The following is a 23,059-nucleotide window of genomic DNA, read 5'->3' as shown; positions in this document are numbered from 1 at the left end:
TGGCCAATTATACCCCTGTACTATGAGAAAAGGTTTAAATATACCATTCGTTATACTTTTGGTCCAAATATATCCTTGCCGTAATACTATTGGTTCAAATATACCTCTCTTCCATTAAGTTTATCCAAAGTGGATATCCAATCCTACGTGACACTGACATTTGATGAGGTGGATGCCACATGACTTGCCACCTCAGCGACCTTAATCCATATATAAAAGATTAAAATTTGGAATACAATATTTTTCATGGTAACGGTAATGGTGGCAATAGTGGTGGAGGGGAAGAAAATTTTAGTGGTGGAAAAAAACAGAAGGGCAGGGTAAAATGGGTTAGGGGCGCTAAGGTGGCAAGCCATGTGGCATCCACCTCATCAAATGTCAGTGCCACGTAAGATTGGATGTCCACTTTGGACAAACATAATAGAATATGGGTATATTCGAACCAATAGTATAACGATATGAGTATATTTAGACTCAAAATATAACAAGGGTATATTTTAACCTTTTCTCATAATACATGGGTATATTTGGCCCCTTTTCCGAACTAAAAATAAATCTTTTGGGACGTAGGAAGCATTAGTAAAGGGGTATATTTGGACATTTTCTTTTACAAAGCTGTAAGCCGTCTCCTCATATCAAAAAGGAAAAAACAATGGAGAACACGAGCCCATCAACAAGCCGAAAACGCCAACGCGACGACGAACCCGAACCCGAATTAGAGCTTAACGACGCACAGTTTCTTACACTGGAGGAAAATTTCAACTTCAGCGATACACTAGTAGCTCTTCGCATGATGTCTGCTCAGTTTCCCCGCATTGAAAAGGTCCAAATTTTACTTTTTATTTTGTTGTTTTTTTTTCATTGTCATTTTGATAATTATGGATAGAATTAGTGAAATAGTTCACAAACTATTTAATAGGAATTATATTAGAGAGTATAATGTTGGCTTGAAATTAATTTAAATGGAGAAATATGGTAAGTGAGGATTCGTATAGCCGAACTCAAATTGTTCAGGACTGAGGCATAATTGTCGTTGTTGTTGTATAATGAGGGATTGCTATGCAATGAATAATCCTAATACCATGAATTGTTTCACAGACTATTTATAATAGATGGATTGTTATGCAGTAAATAATTAGTAGCTAAGTAAATAAATACTATTTGAAATACGAAAGGGTGCTTGAGAATACTCCATTCGTCAATACTATAATAAGGGTGCATGTAAATATTATAGCCAGTAAACGGGCCGTACAGGATTATGCAGAAATTAGATTTACTAATTAATATACACAGTTGATACAAGTTTTAGTTTAAACATTTTTGACAATAAAAATTATTAATAAGGTACTGTATAATGTTAGCCAGGTTGTTTTTTTTTTAATTTTTTTTAACGATATTTTTGTCATTTTATGTGCTCTTATCTATGCGTTGTTAGTACATATATTCTTATTCCACATTCTTTGTCCATATAATAAAATACACATATGATATATTCTCTCATAAGTGATGCTGGTGTTAGTTACATGGAGTTTTATATATGATACTAAATGTTGTATTAGTAATACAGATATATACTAGTAATGAAGAGTTTTATGCTGGAAAACAGACGTTGTACTAGTAATATAGAGTTTTATGCAAGATTGAATTTTTTCTTCTACGGGAGACCTAAATTTGAGTTATGGTCATATTTCTGACTAGTTATAATGAAGGAACTAAGAGCTACGCATGTGCCAGATTGAATAGAGCAAGTCTGCTGAAGGCAAAGTTTGAGGGTATGAAAGGTAGCAGATTGAATATGAAGAAATTATGATGTTGTGATTCGATTAAATGACCTTTTCATAGTTATGACAGCTGTGGACTTTATGAAACTCATAAGCTAATTCTAGCATCATAGTGTAGACCTTACAGATTATGTTTTAGAATCTTATAGTGGGTTAAGTCCCTGATTTACTGTTTCTAGGAAAGTAATTTATAAAATATGTTACATGAAGAACTAGTAAGAAAATAATCTTTGGCTTTTTGGTTGGACATAAAGGAAGAAATGTTACTTCCTCCGTTTTAATATATGTCTTATTTTATTACTAGTTTATTTTTTACAGCTTATGTTTTAGAATCTTATAGTGCGTTAAGTCCCTGATTTACTGTTTCTAGGAAAATAATTTATAAAATATATTACATAAAGAACTAGTAACAAAATAATTTTTGGCTTTTTGGTTGGACATAAAGGAAGAATTTCAAAGGGTTAGGGGTGGATAATGGGTGGAACAAGTGGCACGTAATAGGAGCTGAGATGTTGTAACGAAAAATGACTTTCAACCTGGAAGAGCGTAAGTTATATTCCCTTCGATAAAAAAATTTGCCGGTGAAATCATTTTAGCGGCTTAAGATAGACAAACCATGAAAAGTGATATTATGAGGTCAGTCATTTTCTTATAGAATATTTTATATCATACGAAAGAATGCAATATTTCTGGTTGTTTTTCTAGTCCACTCATTTGCATTTTGAAGCTTTGCAAGTCGTTTTTGCGTTAGTGTACGCTTCTAGAGTTCTATAATATCTCAACCATTCAAGTATGAGAATATTTTCAGGTTACAATTCAGCCTTTCATTTTGCGGTCACAGTTGTACAGCAGTTTAAAGGACCGGACACAAGTGGACAGAGACTTGGAGGTATTAATTTGACTGAAATAGACTTTGAGAATACTTGTTGCAAACACTAATCTCCACAGATAACACAAGGCTGGAGCTCAAAGAAAATTAGATTAATCACTAAAAGCCAACTTACAATGAAGTAAAATAGGAGAACAATAACAGAGATAGCTAAAGAAGGGGATGAGAAGCCAGAGATACAGAATAAAAAGGAGGTGAGAAGACAGAATCAGAGAAAGGGGGAGGGAACAAGAGAAGAAGGGGATGAGAGGAATCTGAAACATCACAGCACAATAGCCTAACCTCATTTTCCCTACCCTACTGCTATTTAACTGTTCCCTAACCCGGGTCCCACAAATAATTTGCTAAATTTCCCACAATACTTGTTTTGCTTTATTCGGGAAACGAAGCTCAGATGGTTCGGGCACGTACAGAGGAGAAGCTTGGATGCCCCGGTAAGGAGGTGCGAGCGGTTGGCGTTGGTGGGTACGAGGAGAGGTAGAGGGCGGCCGAAGAAGTATTGGGGAGAGGTGATCAGGCGGGATATGGCGAGGCTTCAGATCTCCGAGGACATGGCACTCGATAGGAAGCGGTGGAGGTCGAGTATTAAAGTTGTAGGTTAGGAGGTAGTTGAGCATATTTAGTCTACCAGTGTGAGGCTAGGCTGATAGGATTTAGTCTTAGACTGCTAGTGGTCAATGTTGTGTTTACACTACTCTTCCGTTTTCATAGTGTCGGGTCTTATTTACTGGTTATTATTTTTGCTTTCCATCTATTTACTGGTTCTTGTGATGTTGTTATTATTTCTATGGTTTTTTGTTGATGGTACTGATATATTGTCTCTTTTCGTTCTCTTGAGCCGAGGGTCTATCGGAAACAGCCTCTCTACCCCTCGGGGTAGAGGTAAGGTCTGCGTACACATTACCCTCCCCAGACCCCACTTGTGGGATTTTACTGGATCATTGTTGTTGTTGTTGTTGTACTTGTTTTGCTTTATTGACTCAAACTATTGGTCAACTGTCAAAGATTTGTATTTTCTGATATAATGAGTTTGCTCTTAAGTCATCTTTCCCTTATGTAAGATTATTTTCGCACAAAATTTGGTCCAATGCAGTTGGTAGAATTGCATCTTCTGGGTACAGAGATTTCACTGGATTTTGAGTCTGTCATGGATAGCTCTCAGAGTTCATTTTGTGTTCTGTGACCATTTACTCACGACTTTACATCTTCTGAAGTGTTCTTTTACATTATTACTCTCTTCCATTTGTGGGCATTGCACCCAACTGATAACAGCTGACAAGATGTGTTGGGTATCTGTCTCTCACAGTCACTAAGGAGAGAAAGAGTTATACGTACTTTCAAATTAAATACTGGACAAGACGATCATGCTATAATGTTTTTGGATGACTACTTTAGTCAGGTTGGTGGCTTAACTTCTACATTCGGCAAAGTGTCACTTGATTTCAAATGCATCTCCACCCTTCCCTTCCCCTCCCCATAAAGAGATACACGGTACTGTTTTCTGCATTTGTCCTTCTTGTTTTCCAATTATTCCTTATTTTCTAGTGTAGTTTCTCACCCCCCATAAAGAGATACACGGTACTGTTTTCTGCATTTGTCCTTCTTGTTTTCCAATTATTGGTATTTTCTAATGTAGTTTCTCAAAGAAACTTTAATTTCTAAGTACATGTGCGACCTGCATCTCTGTGACACCCCTATGTAACTATATCATTTTCATCTTATTGGTGGAGTCTATTGCTTATGTTATTTTATGGGTATCTTTAATCGATCATCAGTTTTGTACTTTTGTTTGTGAGTGAAATTTCTGGTAATAAAACTTGCCTCAAATACTTGTTTAGATTGATCGTGTCAGTAAAAGATTGGAAGCACAGAAGCTGGAGGACATTTCTGTTTTTGAATGGTTCAAGGAGCATGTAATTCATTCAAAGCTAGATCCCAGTATTGGACATGATGAACTTGTGAGTGATCTTCTCAGAGTGATATTATGATGAATCAAATTTCTTTTAATTTACATGTGTGAACATACCTGGTCTTTTCCATACTGATATGCTGCAAAAAATTGTCTTTTAACATGGCCTTTTCTTGTAGCACCTCATAAGCCAATTATTTTACGCTGCTTGAGTAGGTCCTATAGACTTCTGCTGATTTATTATGAAAAAGTTCCTTCTAAATTACTCATTCTCGTATAACCTATTGCTCTATTTAAATCATATTGTTCTCTTAAAGTGTGTGTCAAATTTTGCCCTCTTCTCAATTTCTGTCCTCATACCTCATTGCCCCCCCCCCCCCCCCCCCCACACACACACACACACACACAAATGGTTCCTGTCTAGTTGCTTACTGTTCCTAAGTATTTTCTGCTAAATTTTCAAATAAAAGTGGAATTGATTGGATCATTTTCATTTTCTTCTTTTAGTTCTCGTTTTTTTTCACCTTTCTTGTATTGGTGATTGCTTTGGCTTAAAGCTGGAGTCTTGGTAGTAATGTTGAATTTTTAATTTGTGATGGTTGATTGATCTGCTAACCTTCTGTAATTTCTATTTTAGGGCATGGCCTTGACAGTTGCTATAAAGACATAATTACCTTGCAATGTTGCATTCTTTCCACAGATGTTAATGCAGTTTTTCCTGAAGTATGCTCCTCTCTAATATGGGCCTACATATATGCTATGTGCAATTTATTCTTCTGCCAGTCTTAACTTTTTGCTGTTTGTCAGAGAGTGAGTGAGTATTCAGATTTCTGATGGTATTGTACTAGAGTTTTTCTTTTTGAGTTAATTTTTTGAACTATTTGATGGCAAAAGATTGGCTTGTTCTTGCTTGCAAGCTGATGTATAATCCTGACATGTGGTTTTATGCTTTTTTAGGTTTTACTTTGTAGTTTAACAAGTAACACTGCCCCGAGGGCTTTGGTCTGGTGGTAAGAGCACAATGCGTGATATGTAGGTTAGGCACACGTCACGGGTTCGGCCCCTACTGCAGACAAAAGCCCGGTATTTAAGTGCAACCTTGTTTTGAGCCGTGCGCTATTGGCTCTTGGGATTTCTCGGTTATCAACCAAAAAAAGAATAAAACACTGAAATTTTGAAAAAGCCTAAATCAGGGAATACACCTGGATCAGCTTCACTATTCTGTCTCCCCCAAACAGTATCGATCAACTGCACCTCAATCCAAATAGTTGGTGCCTGCTATATGAAGCCTATGAGGCCTCAAGATTCTTCAGAGTTAGATTATTTATACTGGCTGTCAACCTATGGTAACGTCCTTTTTTATCCAGGCTTGGGAGTTGGGACTGACTATAATCGGCTTTCATGTAACTCATGTAGATGGAGTTTCTCCCCTAAATAATGAGAAGTAAACCAAGCCAAAGCTAATAGAGAGGTTGCGATTCTCTCTGGTTGTACTTCTGTGTATGGAGACGAGCCGTTACTTCTTGGTTCAAACAATCTAGACATATTAGGTGTGAAATTTCCGTCTCTTGTCTAGAAAAGGATTTATTTTCACTTCATAGTGCTTTTCCTCAGAAGGCCGTAAGAGGTAATGATGATAATCTATTCTTCTCTATAGCCAAGAAAGGGACAGAATTGCCACGTGCACATTTTGTATGTTAATGAAAAATTGTAGAACTGTTTACTGATAGTATGCTCAAGGAATGGTGTAATAAATTCAATAATGTAGTTTAGCAGAGTATCAGAATGTTAATTGAGGGAGTATTGTACTGTATCCATCCGAGGTTGCTCACCAATGTGTCGATATTTGGTTTGTAAAAAATGGTTTCTATTCTTAAGCTGAAATGCTGAATAGATTTCTATGAAACTTTCCTTAAATGAACCTTGGTGAAATATTTATGGATGAATGAAGTAGCTTGCATCAATTTTGTCAAGAAAAAATGGTTACTTTATATGAGCAGAAACTCTTTCTATAAGGTCTCTACTTATTTTATGATTTAATTGTTAAATAATAACATATAAGTGTAGGCTTAAGCGGAGGCACATGACATTTTTGGTTCTTTATCTTTCATGACTTTCACTTCTTTTTTCTTTTCTGGTGGCTGTAGTGTTCGCTTCTGTCATTGGGGGGCAAGGTGAAGGAGGAACACATCTCCCTCTTGATTAATGCTGGACTTTTGGTAAGCTAGATTCTGATTCTTTATTGTGATATAAGTTGGGCTGCTTGTATGATGTCAGCATTTGTTTTATTATACCCTTAATGCTGCAGCATCCAAAATATTGACTTGTTTTTGTACTGGTTTTCTAGAACGGCCAAATTAGAATGCCGATTACGACTCTTATGATAATTAAACCTCTTTGTGCCATTAAGAATTCTCTAGGATGAACCTTGAATCAGAATGTCGTAGTTATGAATGTAACACGGGTATTAAGATGCCACTTCTTCCAGTTTCTGCCAAGGGTCATGTTTTATCAGCTTTGTGAAAGCCCTTATTGCTGCTTCTTGGACTTGAACTCTATGCTTGTTGTTTCAAAAGCAAAAGTATAGTGGGAGGCATGGCGTAGCCTATATCCCTAGGTGAAAGGTGTTAAGTACTAGCACTTGTGTTTTGCCTTTGTAATTGTTACAAGCCTCTGTAAAGCACTAAAGTCTGTCCCTCTATGTGCTTTTTCTAAAGGATTCTCATTGGGTTAGAACTGCTGAATTGAAAGAATTATATTTGGCATAATCTAATCTTACATTGAAGTGGTATATCTTTTACTATCCCAATTTTGATTCAAATCCTTTCTCATGCTGTTTCATTTCTTGTTTTTCCTTATATTTTTTCTCCAAGACGCGGCAACTTATTGATCCAAACATGTACTGGTTTGCAATTCCAAATATTGGATCAGTTCTCAAGGGCCTATCGCAGGTTTGACATCTCCCTCTCCTTCCCATTCTAAATTCAATCTAGATTCATGATTGTCTGTGTAGGTGTGTTTGATACGACAAGTCATTTTTTTCCGTGATTTTCATGAAGTAATTTTTTTCACTGGGTTTGTTGTTTATTTTCATGAAGTAGTTTTTCAGGAAAAAAAAAAACATTTTCCATCAAACGGGGAAAATGATTTCCCTCACTTATGGACGGAAGTCATTTTCCATACAACTATCTTAACTTTTTTTAACCTCATATTACTTGAACTATCACCTTGACGTCATTATTAATATTATCAAAGTGCTCTCAGATTTGCTAATATTATTAATCTTTAATATATGTTTCTTTCGGAATATACTTCTCACTTATCGACTAAACACCAAAAAGCATTTCAGAAAATATTTTCCATGGAAATGACTTCCTTAAACACCAAACAGACGTTCTATATGAATATTTTCGGTTAGCGTCCACTATGATTTACTAGCATTCTGCAATTTATATCAGGGAAGGAAGGAGCTTATGTCTTTTCTCAACCGTAGAAAGTACAAAGAGATGGCAATGGCTTCTCTGGAAAAGAAGCGCCTTCGACTCTCTCCCCTTGATATGAGATTTCATCTCCGAGATTTGCTAGGTTCGGGCCATCTCAAAACTGTTGAGTCACCCACAGGTTTAGTTGTTAAAGTTGTGAAAGATTAACTGAGGTATCAATCTTCATCTGATTTAATTTCACTTGAAGGTTGACAAGAGCTCAATGTTTGTATTGAAGAACCATGAATATAAAACTAGCATATCAATAAAATGAAGAAAAATCTCTGAAATTATTTCATACAATGATGATACCTTCTGATATGAGCTTACAATGACAATAATTATGCCTCAATCCCAAGCAAGTTGTGGTCGGCTATATGAATCTTTACTGTCCGTCAACTGAAGGTCCTCTTATATGAACTTATGTCTAGAAAATTGCATAGCTAAATGAAGTCCTTTCTTCTTTATCAGAAGCAGTTTACTCCTAAGCAATGGATCTAGTTGTCCAATTATAGACACTACTAAGCAAGTTAATTTTATCTGTGTCCAGTTGTCTCTATGATCGCTCGTTGAACAATGCCTTGAAGGGTATCTAGACAAAGTAATAAGATTATCGATTTTTCTTGGTAATTGATATCTGCAGGAGTTGTTTATGGTTGCTTAATCGCGTAATCGGAAGTTTTAATTTAAGAAAGGTTGTGTTACTTGTGTCTTTAAAAGCACGAGGAAGCCAGTATTTGGGAATGGAAAGAGGAAACCATATTTATGTGTATGTCGGTTTCACTCTGTTGTGAAATCCTTTTAAGATTAGGGCACGAGGTTATGGTCTTGTTACTTTATGTTTCAGAAGTTTCCTATCTCACAACAAGCAAGACAAGATCCCTATTTGAATAAGATTCGCTCAAGGTGAGAGCCCAAAAAAGAAAGAAAAGTAGGCGCTTTTAAGGCCAATGTGGAGTAGCTAGAACGGATGGGAGGTAATTCGTCCTACATTGGGTGGCTTGCTAAAGCCTTGTGTTCGTTCAATGACCTGGAGTCTTCGTTTGGGAAGTCTCCCTCTATGAACGTGAACTACGGAGGAGGATGGATTTGATGTAGGAGCCGCAGAGTTCAGGAGCGAGCAAGACTATCTTGGTGAATGCATTTCTCTCCATAATGAACTTTCTTTACTTCGTAATCTTAACGGTAGATGTCCTTTCATAGATTCTCCAATCTCCTATAGGCAAAATCTCATGTTTACCTTCTTTCTCTCCTCTCCTTAACCATACATTCGTAAGTCAAATTTGGAGAATATGAACTTATCACAATCTTCTTTTTGATACGTTGAATGAGGAATTTTTATATATATATATATATATATATATACACATACATATATAAATTGTGTGTGTAGCTTGCTTAGCTTCTGTCTTTTCTAGCTCACTTGTATCTCCTAAATCTATTTGTTTATTTAAGAGTACTGCATTTTTAATACCAAATGCTGCCTTGCAAGAAAGTTTTTACTCAAGCCCACTCACCCAACTTATTTATTTAATTAAACCCTTTAATACTTTATTTGCAAATGGAATGTTGGATATGTGCTTCAGATACTTCGTTATATTAATTATTATTATAAACATTCCATTCCCATTGCAAATGATAACGACTGCACATGCGCTAGTCGAATTTTTTTCAGGGTAAAATACAAAAATATCCGGTGGAGAGAAATTAATTTCATTCGCTTACTAAAAAGTGTATGTAATATGTATATAATACCCACATAAAAAAAAATATATATTTTATCTGCTATTATTTTATGGAGTGGCTAAAAGTATACATTTCTCATTTTTTTGCTTGCACTACTAATCTTTGTGGTCCTTGTATTTTTTGGATAACGGTGTTCTAGTTGTGCACAACTCGACTATTTCACGAGTATCAGTGGCGAACCTAGAAAGTTTTTCAAGAGTATTAAAACTTGAAAGAAGTGAAAATTTTTTTCCGACAAAGGGTGTTCAATATGTGTTATATACCTCTAAAATGTCATATTTTATCTATATACACAGTGCAATTTTTCGGGTGGTCACCCTTGTGACCATGTTGCTTCACCACTAATGAGTATTCATTACCTGGTACTAACACAGTTATTGAGTAATTCAGTTTGTTTAGGCAGATAGAAAATAAATCATCTAGCATTTTTTTATCTTTAGTGGAATCTTGATCTCTTATAGTCACTTCATTTATCGCTATATCACAGTAAATATTTACCTCCATTCAGTATTTTAACTTTAACTTCATCAAGTTAAAGTAAAAATATGCATATTAATTAATTTTTTACCGTAAAAATATGCATATTAATTAAATTTTTACCGCTATACCGGAATCTTTTGGTACAATTGATTAATCTTTATGGTCTTAGTTTCTACTTAAAGGTTGCTCTTATATACTAAAAAACAAGTTAGTACTTGAAAATTGTTGCACGTTGGAAGAATATTGCTTGTCATATTTTTGAGAAAACTATAATTTAAGTTTATTGGTCTCCATTAAGAGCAAAAACAAGACCATTTCGTAACAAGAGAGGTAAAATTAGATCAAATTTAATGGAGTGCAAAGTTACTCAATTTCGAATAATATAACAACAAATGTGGCTTTTTTCTCTAAATTTAAACACATCAATCATTTGTCATAATTGCTTCAAGAATTAGCTGATCAGGGAATTAATAATGAGTTTCTATAATTATTATTTTAGAAATTTACAACAACGGATTGCTTTATTTTGAGTGCCATCTGGAAATAGAAGATGACTTGTTGTATTGCAAAAATTCTGAGATTTGTTTTCCTTGAAGCCTTAGACTATATTCTATTAACAAAATTCTGTGCCATCAAGGGATGTGGTAGAACATCTAGAATCCCTTCCGCGGATATCTCGAATTCGAGCCCTAGGAATAAAGAGTTTTTCCTACGAGCGTGAATTTTGATTAGCCGGGTCAGTATTTTTGGATACTGAATGGTTAACCAAAAATAAGGAAAAAGCAAAGTTTTGAAGTGGAGGTCGAATCTAAAACTTAGACATTGTAATAAGTTATGAGCTGAGAGAGTAGGTTTTGAAATATACATTTAAGCGCGCGCACACACATTATTGGGAAAAATATAATTGCTATCACTTAAACTACATTAATAATGTAAAAATATCTTTACACAACCAATATACATAATTGCTTAAATTTTTAATATTTATATTAAGATCAAGTACTTGTGAAATATCTTTGTGGGGGTCTTTAATTGCCTTTCTGTGTTTAATTATTATAGCTAAAAAGACAGAAACTTTATAATATTAATATCGATGATTTGTTTTTGGTATACACCTAAGCAAACTTTATAAAATGAATAAAATCTATTTCCTAAGATTTTTCGCAAGATAACTCCTTTAATTATACCTACAAAGATTGTGGTGTAGTGATAAGTACTACTTCATCTTTAACCAAAAATTTCGACTTCGAGAAAGGTATGGAATCATTTTTATTTTGGAGCATTTTACCTTCCAAATATATATGGTACTTTACGACACTAAACCAAATTAGTCAAATCACAATACGGGTATCAAATAGTGTGAAAAACAAAAAGAACACTCCTTTAATTATTAAGTGTAATGTGAAGAGATTGTATTATTAATATTTTGTCTTTATGGAACTTCACCTCATAATTAGTAAAATGCTAATTAACTTCTTGTGTAGTAGTTCAAGTTTCATTTTCTTTGGAATATATAATGGACCTACCAAATGAATGAATGAATACAAAGGGTGTCTCTTGCAAATCCTTGACAGCAACTCCAGTACTTGCTCTCTCTAATCTGTCTATTTTTACTAGAGAAAATAGAAAAATCCACATGCTGCTTTTTCACTCTGAACTGATATTATTAAGACCTAACAGTTCACGAACTACTGGCGGTTGAACTCGAAAGAGAGCTACAACAACAACGACAACATACCCAGTATATTCCACATACAAACTCGAAAGGGAGCTACTTGTATTATAACTTGATTTAGACAAGTTCTACATCAAAATGAGAGGAAAAATTAGGGACTATATAAAGGGACATCAAGAATTTAACTATTGAAATTTGAGCCAAAATTACTAAGGTTATTATTTACACCTATTAAAATTTGAGCCAAAATTACTGAATCGTATCGAACCCGTAATGTCTATTGTGGGTCTATGCTGCCTCTCTTCCTATCTCTATAAATGAAATAAGAATGTTGTTATGTTCATATGCATGTATAGTAGTATACAATCAGTAAGAATTAAGTTGGTGTCCCTGGGGGTCATGACTATATGTAATGTGACTAATCATGTTTTGCTTGTGGCGTACGCACATTATTGCTGGCTGCTTCTGCTATACTCTCGTCAATATATATATATATATATATATATATATATATATATATATATATATACACCCATGACGGAGGGCGTGCTGCACGACTGACACGCTTCTAGGCTAAGGGGTACACATGTCATCTTAGACGAATCCCACATCGAAATGAGAGAGGAAAGTGAAGAGTTTTATAAGGCATAACATAAGTTCACATGGTATGCGTGTTTTTGGGATTCGATGTGACATATCCTGGAAGACAAATCCATGCGACTTAAGCCCAAAACGGACAATACGTGCCATAGGCCTAGATCGTGAGTTGCAATTAATTTTGTCTAGTCATGATTCATAATTCCAAGATATTTGAGGTAGAATTAATCATAGAGCGTCAAATGCGTTAATACAAGAATCTTCTCTTAACTTGAACCATTTAAAGAACTAAACAAGTAACATAGGAAGATAACTTTAATTGTTTGCCTTGAATTTGACTTTAGAGGTCTTGAATATGCATCATTGTTGCACAAATAGAAAGCAAAATTGTTTCAAAATTATTGACATTAAATTCTCATTACCTTGCGTAACGACATGCTAATCTTTTTTGTATCGTTCTAATTTTAGCATATTATCTCCATATGACATTTCAAATCACTAACGATCGAAGGAGGACAGAGTCACAAAGCTTGAAACCCGGGACATGGAACACATATAGACGCATCGAGTATAAAAATAGTATTAAAAACTTTAAAGACTAAATTTGTCGAGTGTAAATTCTGAATTCGCATCCGCTATCGTCGTATGCACATTTGTGGTGGCAACATCCACGTGGCTTAATTATATCTATATGCTTTAATTAGTATGGTTTGATTTAGGACGTTTTGTGACCTTAAACTTGGGACACACGCATGCTTTAATTTTATGTTTTAAGGAAAGAATCTTATGTCATTGTCAATATTGTGTCATAACATATGATTATCAACAGTACGAGGACAGCTGTTGCTACTATTACTTTGCCATCATCACCAATATCTATGTGTCAATCCCATCCTCTTGTCTTTGAAAAAAATGTAACACTAACGTATCCTTCTACCCTTTGCCATATCATTTGAGTTTATAATATACATACATATACCGTCCAATCTCTTTATAATAATTTTATTTGTTCAGATATTTTTTGACTGCTATAATAAAGTATTGTTATAGAGGACATATATTATAATTTAATATAAAAATCGATTAAAAATCGGTTCCGAAAAAAGTATAACTTTTATAGTGAATGATTATTATATGATGATTTTGTTATAGAGAGGTCTGACTGTATCACTATCAAATCAATTAAAACCTGCAACAAACAATTTGTTGTGTCAAGTACCACATTCGTGGGCAGGAAGCTTGACATGGTTTTTTCCAAGGGCGAAGTTATGTTTGGCCAAGGATGATCAACTGAACACCAAAAATTATATTGTGTATAAGATAAAATATTACTTGTTATTGATCAAAAAATAAATTTTGAACACCTTTGCATAGCTCACCGATAAAGGGTGTTCAAATTTGAACATCCTTATTGAATTTTTGGCTTCACCATTGAATTTTTTAAATATGATTATGGACAATCCTCCCTATAAGTTAGCTTTAGAAGTTGAATTAGACCCAAGGGTCATATATTCACTTGATATCACCGGTTAATCTCTTGTTTTGTGTTTTTCGCAACATTGGGCTCCGAAACTTACTTATATATCCACACTCGAGTTCCAGTTCTTAAACAATCCTTTTCTCGTAAGCTAATTTTTGGGGTTGAGTTAAAGTCAAGGGTCATATCTTCATATATTGTAAATCATATTTTGGTTAGTTAGAAATGAATTGAAAAAGAAGACTAGGTAATTTCTTTTCATTTATCTAAGCTTTGATTCACATGGTTATCTAGTACATGTGCTAGTGTGAGTTAGTATGTACTCAGTGAAACAACTGGAATACACATAAGCAAGTTTGAATACTTTTCGACGAAGAAATTTAGAAAAGAATGAGAATAATAACTTTAATTATCATACTTCTAGACAAGAAATAACTTTAGTCTATTGATTTTAAGTTAGAAAAAGTCATGAATTAAATTCTAATTCAATCACAATTTTTAACCACATAGATTCTCTCAAATATTTGCAAAAGAGATGTGCTAGTTGGATTTGAACCTCTAACCTCTTAGAGCGAAATCAAGTACATAACCAATGCATCAAGAGACAATTTATGTAAGTGATGTCATTTTTTCCTACTTATCCGCTTCCTCACAGTATTGATATATATATTTAGTAAAAAAAATTGACAAAGCAATGTCGCCTAACACCACTTCGACAAATGTGCATCCGCCCCCGGAAGCTTCATCATCACTGGAGGAAGAAAAAAATGCAAAGCCCTTAGAGAGAATCTTTGACACTAAAGAACAAAGAGTTGAAAATATCACAAAGCTTCTTCTTGAATAAAGTATAGGCAACAACCTTCATTGATACAATATCTGATTTTAGGGAAAAGATGTTAAAGAAAAAAGCAGCTTTTCTATTTACATTTTGTCAAAAAGTATGCAGTACAAACCTTTTCTTTCTCCTTTTATTCTGAAATCTTGTTGTCCCCTTGCTCCCTAGCTAATTCCTAGAAATGTTACGCCAATTATTTGTTTAACATATTTTATTCTTCAAGCTTTACATAAAATTTGCCAGATAATAAATCAAGAATAATTTTGATTCCTAATTTAGTATGGGTTTAACTTTTATGTATGAACTGTACTAAGATTTACACTGTTGGGTCATTCGAAAAGTAATTGCAGATAATTATTCAAACCAAGTAGAGTTTTTTTTAAGTAACTTTTTACAACAAGACGAATTCCGCCGATAATGTCATAAATCTTATACGTTTATATACTATATAAAAATACGGCAGTCTGGTGCACAAGATCTTTTGTATTTCTTTGTATATATTTTTTAATGTATTTATTTATTTTGAAGTGTCCAATTCATGAGTACTAATTGGGGAGACAGACAGCAGTTAATTCTGTTGCTAGGGGATAATTTTTTTAATTATAACACAAAGCAGCTAAAGGATTAGACATGTTGAAATTAACATGCTTTTGATCTTGTCAACCTATAAATCGAATCTTTTAAAATTAATGATAATTATACATTATATTAAAACATAAATGTATAAATTAATGATGTAAGCCTATTTTGTAGCAGCCATTTCAACTAAGGAAAAATAAAGGAAATTGCAACTTGACGGGACCAAAGGAAGCTTTTTGGTGAGCTGACTAAGTTGGTTTGGGGGAGTGATTTCTCACATGGGAGACTTGGGATCGATTTCCTCATCAGCAGCATCCCTAGTCAAAGCTCGTCTCACCAAACATGCCTAGTGCGATTTACATCTCCTGTGTGAATTGCGATCTAATGCACAATGAACATGTTACCTAGTACACACCCAAATGATAGCGGCTACAAATTTCCTTGGGAATTTTTAAAAGAGAGAACATAAAAAAAAAATCTCAAACATGAAACTCATATATAGTTAAAGAAAATCCCATGAAAACTATTAAAGAAAAAGAAGTAAAATGGAATTACATTTTGAGTTTTGCAACTCTATGATCTTGCAATTAATAATCAAAATGTTAGAAGGTTTAAATTCCATCAAAATTGCGGAAGCCCGTGTAAGCTGTAGTTTCGTCTTCTTTTGTTCCTTTTATTTTATTTTGTATTCATAGATCCACTTTGATCCTAAGGAAATAAAAATAATAAATAAGAATAAAAGAAGAAAAAATAAAATATTTTTTAGGATAAAGTTGTGTAGAAGGTCTCTGCATATATATACATATATGTATGTATATATAACCATGGATGTCCCATAAAATTGCCCATAACTTATGGAAGTGAACAAAGTAAAAATAGACACATATAGGAAATGGCCCATAAATTATTAGTTGTTTTGTTTGCAAAAAGATTGATAAGAATATGAAGTCGTCACTCAATTCACTAACAAGGGAAACGTTATTATTATTAGTATAAATTAAAGATATTCACAATCATTGGATCTTTCCTTCCTTGGTGATACATCACATCATTACATTCTTATCAACTAGTACTTTAATTATACGTGTCTCAATGTGATATTGAGCACAAAATTTAATAATCTTAAGAAAATTTTACAAGGAAAATATTTACTGACATTCTATATTAACACCAAATTAGAATAGTTTACTATGGTCAATTAATAAAATTGAGGTTAAAAATTGAATTAATTAATTATAATTAAGTCATAGAAGACATCCAAACGAATCACATCAACAAAATACAGGAGAGATGTTGGGTATATAAGACGCGTTTTAAAGTCGTGTAGGCCTTGGCCCAAAGCGGACAATATCACTAGTGGGCTGGACTGTTACATCTGGTATCCGAGCCATTCCATGGGCAACCTTGAACAATGGTTGGGTAAAACCTCAGCTAGCGGTCAACTGAGTTTAGGCGAATCCCATATTTTAGAAAAAGTGGCGGGGTAACACTGAGTCCCTAAGGGGGTGTATGTGAATGCCACAACCTAAAATCCAAACCGTCGAGATGACACCTAACCCAACACGCTAGGTAAGACAATTAACAAAATAACATAGTATAATAACACTGATGTGAATCAAAGATGAGATAACTGAATTTTATACAACTCTCCAAAGACTAGTAGTACAAATCATGAGTTTCTAAGATTTAGAATTTACAAAACTGGTATGAAATAAAATATATCATCTGTTTGAAATATATAGGAACAGATTAAAATTCTAAAGCTATCAAGATCAAGAAGCAGTTATGACCGGAACGCAGGTACATCTTCAAATCCAGCTCCCGTCGTGCACAACGACATCAGCATCCAACATCTGCACGCAAGGTGCAGAAGCGTAGTATGAGTACAACCGACCCCATGTACTTAATAAGTAACAAACCTAACCTTAGGTTGAAAGTAGTGACGAGTTGGGACAAAGGTCAGAGTCCAACTCCAATAACCAGCAACAGTTCATAACAATATAATAAAGATGGTATAAGAAATAACTCAGTAAATAAATTCTCAGCTCGTATACAATTTCGGAAAATAAATATATTTTTTTCAAGTATAACAGTAAATCTTAACATCTTTTGCCAAAATCACCAAATGAGTAAGTCTGAAATCTGCGATTTTTCTCAAAATCTTTAACGACAAATAAGAAATTTCATTATTAGATGGCATGAGGAAAACTACTTCTATATGCCTACATATCAAGTATGCATGTCTAATGCAATGCAGCACAGTGATGAACTCATGTACTCACACTCTCAGAGTACTCAATCTCACTGTCTCACATTTCCACTCATCACGCTCAATATTTAGCACACTCAGTCACACGGTACTGTATAGGGCAGATCCAGCCCAAATATAAATGACAACTCACGCACAGTCACTCAGTACTGTATATGGCCAATCCAGGCCAAGGAATATCCATATATATATATATATATATATATATATATATATATATATATATATATATATATATATATGATAATTGATATGCAGTCATCTAAATGTAAAAAATTAAGTAAGAGCAAGGTATTCCCCAATCAGACTTCTCTCTAGAATGGGAGCTTCTCTCATCTAAGGCTGAATGGCGAAGAAGACAATGACTGGAGGGCGAGGACAAGGAGGAACAATAAATCAACAGGGGAATATTACTAGAAAAGGTATTCCCCAATCGGAGGATGCGAAGAAAACTAAAAGTTTGAATGTGATACAAGGAGTAATGCCACTGGAATTGAAGCAAACAACAATGGATGGGTTGTCAATAATGATGACTCCAATGGAAAACAATTAATTGACAAACTCAGTGGGAACAAGCAACCAAACACATACACAGAGTTTTGGGAAGAATTCATAGGCGGACCAGGTCGAAGAAGAAGAAAAATCCCAAAATGACTATGTAATGCTCAGACCCTAAATTCTAAATCATGGAGTAATGTTGTGGGAAAAGCGATAATGAATGAGGGCTTTGACTTAGAAGGGGAAGGGAAAACCTTCACAAATGTCAAAATTACTTTGGCAGATGTACATGAGGAAATTGACTACTAGCAGTCTACGGTAGTTTGCTATGTTCTGGGGTCGAATCCCCTATTAACAGTAATAGAGGGGTTCTTCAAGAGAATATGGAGTCATTTATGGTTGGATAAGGTGGCTCAAACTAACAAAGGGGTCTTTATGGTAAGATTTCACAGTGTAGAAGGACGAACCAAAGCAATTGAAGGGGGAACTCAAACCTTTGATAGGAAACCAGTGGTGGTGAAGCCATGGAAACTAGGTATGGAAATGAGCAAAATAATGGTGGAACCGGTCCCAATCTGGATCCGTCTAGTGGTATTAGACCTCAAATATTGGGGTCAAGCTGCTTTGGCCAAAATTGCAGGATTAGTAGGAAAGCCTGTGAAAGCTGATACTGCAACTACAAGGAAAGAGAAACTAATGTATGCTAGGGTGATGGTTGAAGTACCATTAAACAAAATATATACAGACACAATAATGTTTGAGAATGAGTTAGGGCAAATAATTGAACAGACAGTGGAGTATGAGTGGAAGCCAACACTGTGCGACCATTGCAGAAACTTTGGTCGCATAAAGGAACACTGTAGGAAACTACAGATGAATAACCAACTGAACGAGACAGCATAAGAAGGGAAATCTATAAATGGCAAAAGTCAAGATGAAATGCAAAGAGAAGGAAAGAAAATATTGCAGAAAGAGATGAGAAAGCCAAGGCAAGTGCTAGTGCAACCAGTTACCACTCCTCTGAGGAACTCATTTGCTACTTTGGAGGAGCAACATGAGAAGATTGAAACTCAATCAGGGGTAGTAAATAAGAGAAAACAGACTGGAACAACATAAGGACAAAGGAAAAACAATAGTACAATAACATAGGGACAAGGAACATAATACAAAAGAAGCACAACAGGGGAGGCCATAAGCAATAGAGAGGCACAAATGAAAAATGGAATAGGATCAAGTAATGTGAGGGGAGGAGGAGACCCTCCACGTAATGGATAAAATGGGATTCTGGAATGCCAGGGGCCTAAATAGGCAAGACAAGCAGAAAGAGATGAATCTATTTCTGCACAACTCTAAAGTTGGCCTATTTGGGTTCCTGGAGACACAGGTTAAGAGGTCTAAAGCATCATCAGCTGCTCTTAACCTTTGTAATGGATGGTCATTTAGTACAAACCTAAGCCACCATCCGAGTGGTAGAATTTAGGTGCTATAGAAGCCATATATATTCCATGTGAACATCACAAAGGTGTCTGCTCAGATAATGCACTGCATGATGGAACACAGTACAAGTTTCAAGTAACAGTGGTATATAATTTTAATGATCACGGCTTAAGAAGAGGCTTATGACAAGAAATAGAACAAATATACAGCAATATGCAAGGACCATGAGCAGTAATGGGGGACTTCAACTGTGTACTACAGAGAGATGAGAGAGTGGGGAGACTGGTATCAGTATCAGAGACAAGGGAATTCAAAGAATGTGTGGGGAAGTGTTCACTAAAAGAACTCAGGTCTTCTGGATCATTCTATACATGTAACAATAAACATGGGGACAATAGCAGAGTTTATAGCAGAATTGACGGAGTTTTGGTAAATGGGGAGTGGTTGAGTGCATTGCCAGGATCAGAGGTGCACTTTGGGAATGAGGGTCTCATGGACCATTGTCCTGCTTTGATAAATTGGGATAATGGACCTCAGCAGAATCAACACAGATTCAGATACTATAACATGTGGAGCCAAGCTACTAATTTTCAACAAAAAGTGAAGGAAAGTTGGGACAAGAATATAGAGGGTACATGCATGTACATACTGGTGGGGAAACTCAACAGACTCAAGACTGTGCTCAAAGCAATAAACAGATGCCAATTTAGTGATGTTGAAGGCAAAGCTATACAGGTACAAAGGGAACTTGAGGAATGTCAAAAGGACCTACAGAGAGATCCTACTAAGCTGGAACTAATACTGAAGGAAGACCAGCTGTCCAAGCAATGCCAGAGATGGACACAAGCAAGGAATAAATACCTGCATCAGAAGTGCAAAATGCATTGGTTGAATGCAGGGGACATGAACACTAAGTTTTTCCACAACATGATTAAAGCTAGAAGGAACTCCAACAGAATATTTACTATAAGAGATGGTGAAGGCATCACAAGAACTACAGCACCTGACATAGCTGAGGCTTTTGTGGAGTATTACAAGAACTTGCTAGGCATAAAATGCACAAGCAAAACAAGAGTATGCAGTGAAACTGTGAAAGAAGGGCATGTGGTTTCAGCTGAACAAAGGAGAATGTTGATAGCAGATTTTAGCACTCAGGAGATAAAGAAAGCTTTATGGGACATTGTAGGGGACAAGGCACCAGGACCAGATGGGTATGGCGGTCAGTTCTTCAAAGACTACTGGGAAATCATCAAAGAAGACTTGATAGCAGGGGTTATGGAGTTCTTCAGAGCAGGGAAACTATTGAAAGTATGGAACAGTATAGTTCTCACATTGATCCCTAAGTCAGATCATGCAGAAACAGTGGGAGATTACAGGCCAATTGCATGTTGCAACACTATCTATAAAATAGTGTCCAAAATGCTTTCTAATAGGTTGAAACTGGTCTTGCCAGAGATTATATCACCCAACCAAAGTGCATTTGTAGCTGGGAGAAACATAGTGCAAAACATCCTCATATGCCAAGACTTGGTGAGGCTGTACAACAAGAAACATACAACTAGTAGCTGCCTGGTTAAAATAGATTTGAGAAAGGCATATGATACAGTGGGGTGGGAGTTTGTAGAGGAGATGCTACATGCCATGGAGTTTCCTCAGAAATACATTAAATGGGTCATGAATTGAATTATAACTGTACATTACTCTATAGCTGTAAATGGAGGAATGTATGGTAACATTAAAGGGGAAATGAGACTGATACAAGGGTATCCAATATCCCAATTACTCTTTGTTATATTCATGGAGTATTTCACCAGGATAATGGAGGTAGTAGCTAGACAAGAGGGCTTTGGATATCATACCAAATGCGGGAGTCTGAAGCTGAACCACTTATGCTTTGCTGATGATGTATTGCTTTTCAGTAAAGGGGAATTCCAATCATTACATTTGCTCCTCAGGGGATTAAAGACATTCTCCAACACAACAGGGCTATGCAAAAATGCCAACAAGTCAAATATATTCAGTGCAAATATGAATCCTCAAAGTTTAAATGACTTGATTGAGATGACTGGATACAAAAAAGGATGTCTCCCATTTAGGTACCTTAGTGTGCCCATTTCAGCTAAGAGAATCTCAAAAATGGATTGTGAAGTATTGCTTGACAAGATGACTACAAGAATTAAAAGTTGGGGTACCAGGCATATGTCCTATGCTGGGAGAGTGTTGCTCGTGAACTCTGTTTTGTTACACATTCACAGTTATTGGTCTTCCATATTCATACTACCAAAGCAGGTATTAAAAGGCATCACTGTAATATGTAGGAACTTCCTTTGGGATGGAAAAGTTGTCACAAATAGACCTCCCCTAGTGGCATGGGACCTAATATGCATGGGTAAGAATGAGGGTGGACTGGAGATCACAGATTGTATTAAATGGAATGAAACAACAATTGCTAAATGGATAAGCAACATAAATTTAAAAGATAAGGCATGGTGGCAATACACATGTCCAATCGATTGTTGCTGGTACTGGAAGAAGATAAGGCAGCGATGTTGATGGTGGACATGCAGTCACTCAGTACTGTATAAGGCCAATCCAGCCCAGGAAAGATCTATCTCTCAATATAAATAATTAGGCAAGATCCATCCCTCAATATAAATAATTAGGCAAGATCCATGCCCAGAGAAGATCCATCCCTCAATATAAATAATTAGGCAAGATTATGCCTAAGGAAGATCCATCCCTCAATATAATATCCAATGCGCTCATTGCGGATGTGCAGACTCCGGAGGGGCTCCTTCGGCCCAAGCGCTATAATAAGCCAAATCCAGGCATAAATCAATAAAACATGTTGTGGCGTGCAGCCTGATCCCATAAATATCACTCACAATCAGACCCTCGGCCTCACTCAGTCATCAATCTCTCAAGTCTCTCGGGCACACAATGTCATGAAACTAGCCCAAAATGATGATATGATGTATCAATAAATAGCAACAGAGACTAAGATATGATATGCAATGAATGAACATGACTGAGTACGAAATTACAATTTAAACATATAATTCGACAACAGAAATGACCTCAGTGGGTCCCAATAATACCAGTATTTGCCTAAGCATGATTTTTAACATGAGTCACAATTCAGTTTCTCTAACACATAGCAAAATACATGGAAAAATAACAAGTCATTTGACTTCACAGCTCCACGGAAACAGTTGAGTCACAATTTCTACGGTGCACTCCCATACGCCTGTCACCTACCATGTGCGTCACCTCCAAACCAATCACATAATACGTATAATCAGGGTTCATACCCTCAGCTCCAAGTTTATAAATGTTACTTACCTCGAACAAGCCGAATCTGATGCCGAGCAAGCTAAATAATACTCCAAAAATTATATTCCGCGC

At 35.5% G+C, this 23,059-nt stretch overlaps 2 protein-coding genes across 4 annotated transcripts; both read left to right on the top strand.

Moving 5' to 3' along the window:
* Positions 1-608: 608 nt before the first annotated feature.
* LOC104093126 (uncharacterized) lies at positions 609-8,364 on the top strand. 3 transcript variants are annotated; one of them, XM_009598838.4, is made up of 7 exons: positions 610-823; positions 2,590-2,670; positions 3,977-4,069; positions 4,509-4,628; positions 6,727-6,798; positions 7,453-7,530; positions 8,038-8,364. In XM_009598838.4, the coding sequence occupies exons 1-7, from the start codon at positions 653-655 to the stop codon at positions 8,227-8,229; spliced, it is 807 nt and encodes a 268-aa protein (XP_009597133.3). In that variant the 5' UTR covers positions 610-652; the 3' UTR covers positions 8,230-8,364. The 3 variants fall into 3 exon arrangements, with proteins under 3 accessions (XP_070052522.1, XP_009597133.3, XP_070052521.1); XM_070196421.1 differs by lacking the exon at positions 3,977-4,069 and having other exon boundaries at positions 609-823; XM_070196420.1 differs by lacking the exon at positions 2,590-2,670.
* A 10,288-nt stretch (positions 8,365-18,652) lies between these two features.
* On the top strand, positions 18,653-19,120 carry LOC138906254 (uncharacterized). Its single transcript, XM_070194786.1, has one exon. The coding sequence runs from the start codon at positions 18,653-18,655 to the stop codon at positions 19,118-19,120; it is 468 nt and encodes a 155-aa protein (XP_070050887.1).
* The last annotated feature ends 3,939 nt before the right edge of the window (positions 19,121-23,059 follow it).

The sequence above is a fragment of the Nicotiana tomentosiformis genome, chromosome 2, assembly GCF_000390325.3.
Source record: "Nicotiana tomentosiformis chromosome 2, ASM39032v3, whole genome shotgun sequence".
NCBI lineage: Eukaryota > Viridiplantae > Streptophyta > Magnoliopsida > Solanales > Solanaceae > Nicotiana > Nicotiana tomentosiformis.
Note: the sequence above shows the minus strand (reverse complement) of the source record. Positions and strands in the feature narration are given on the sequence as shown.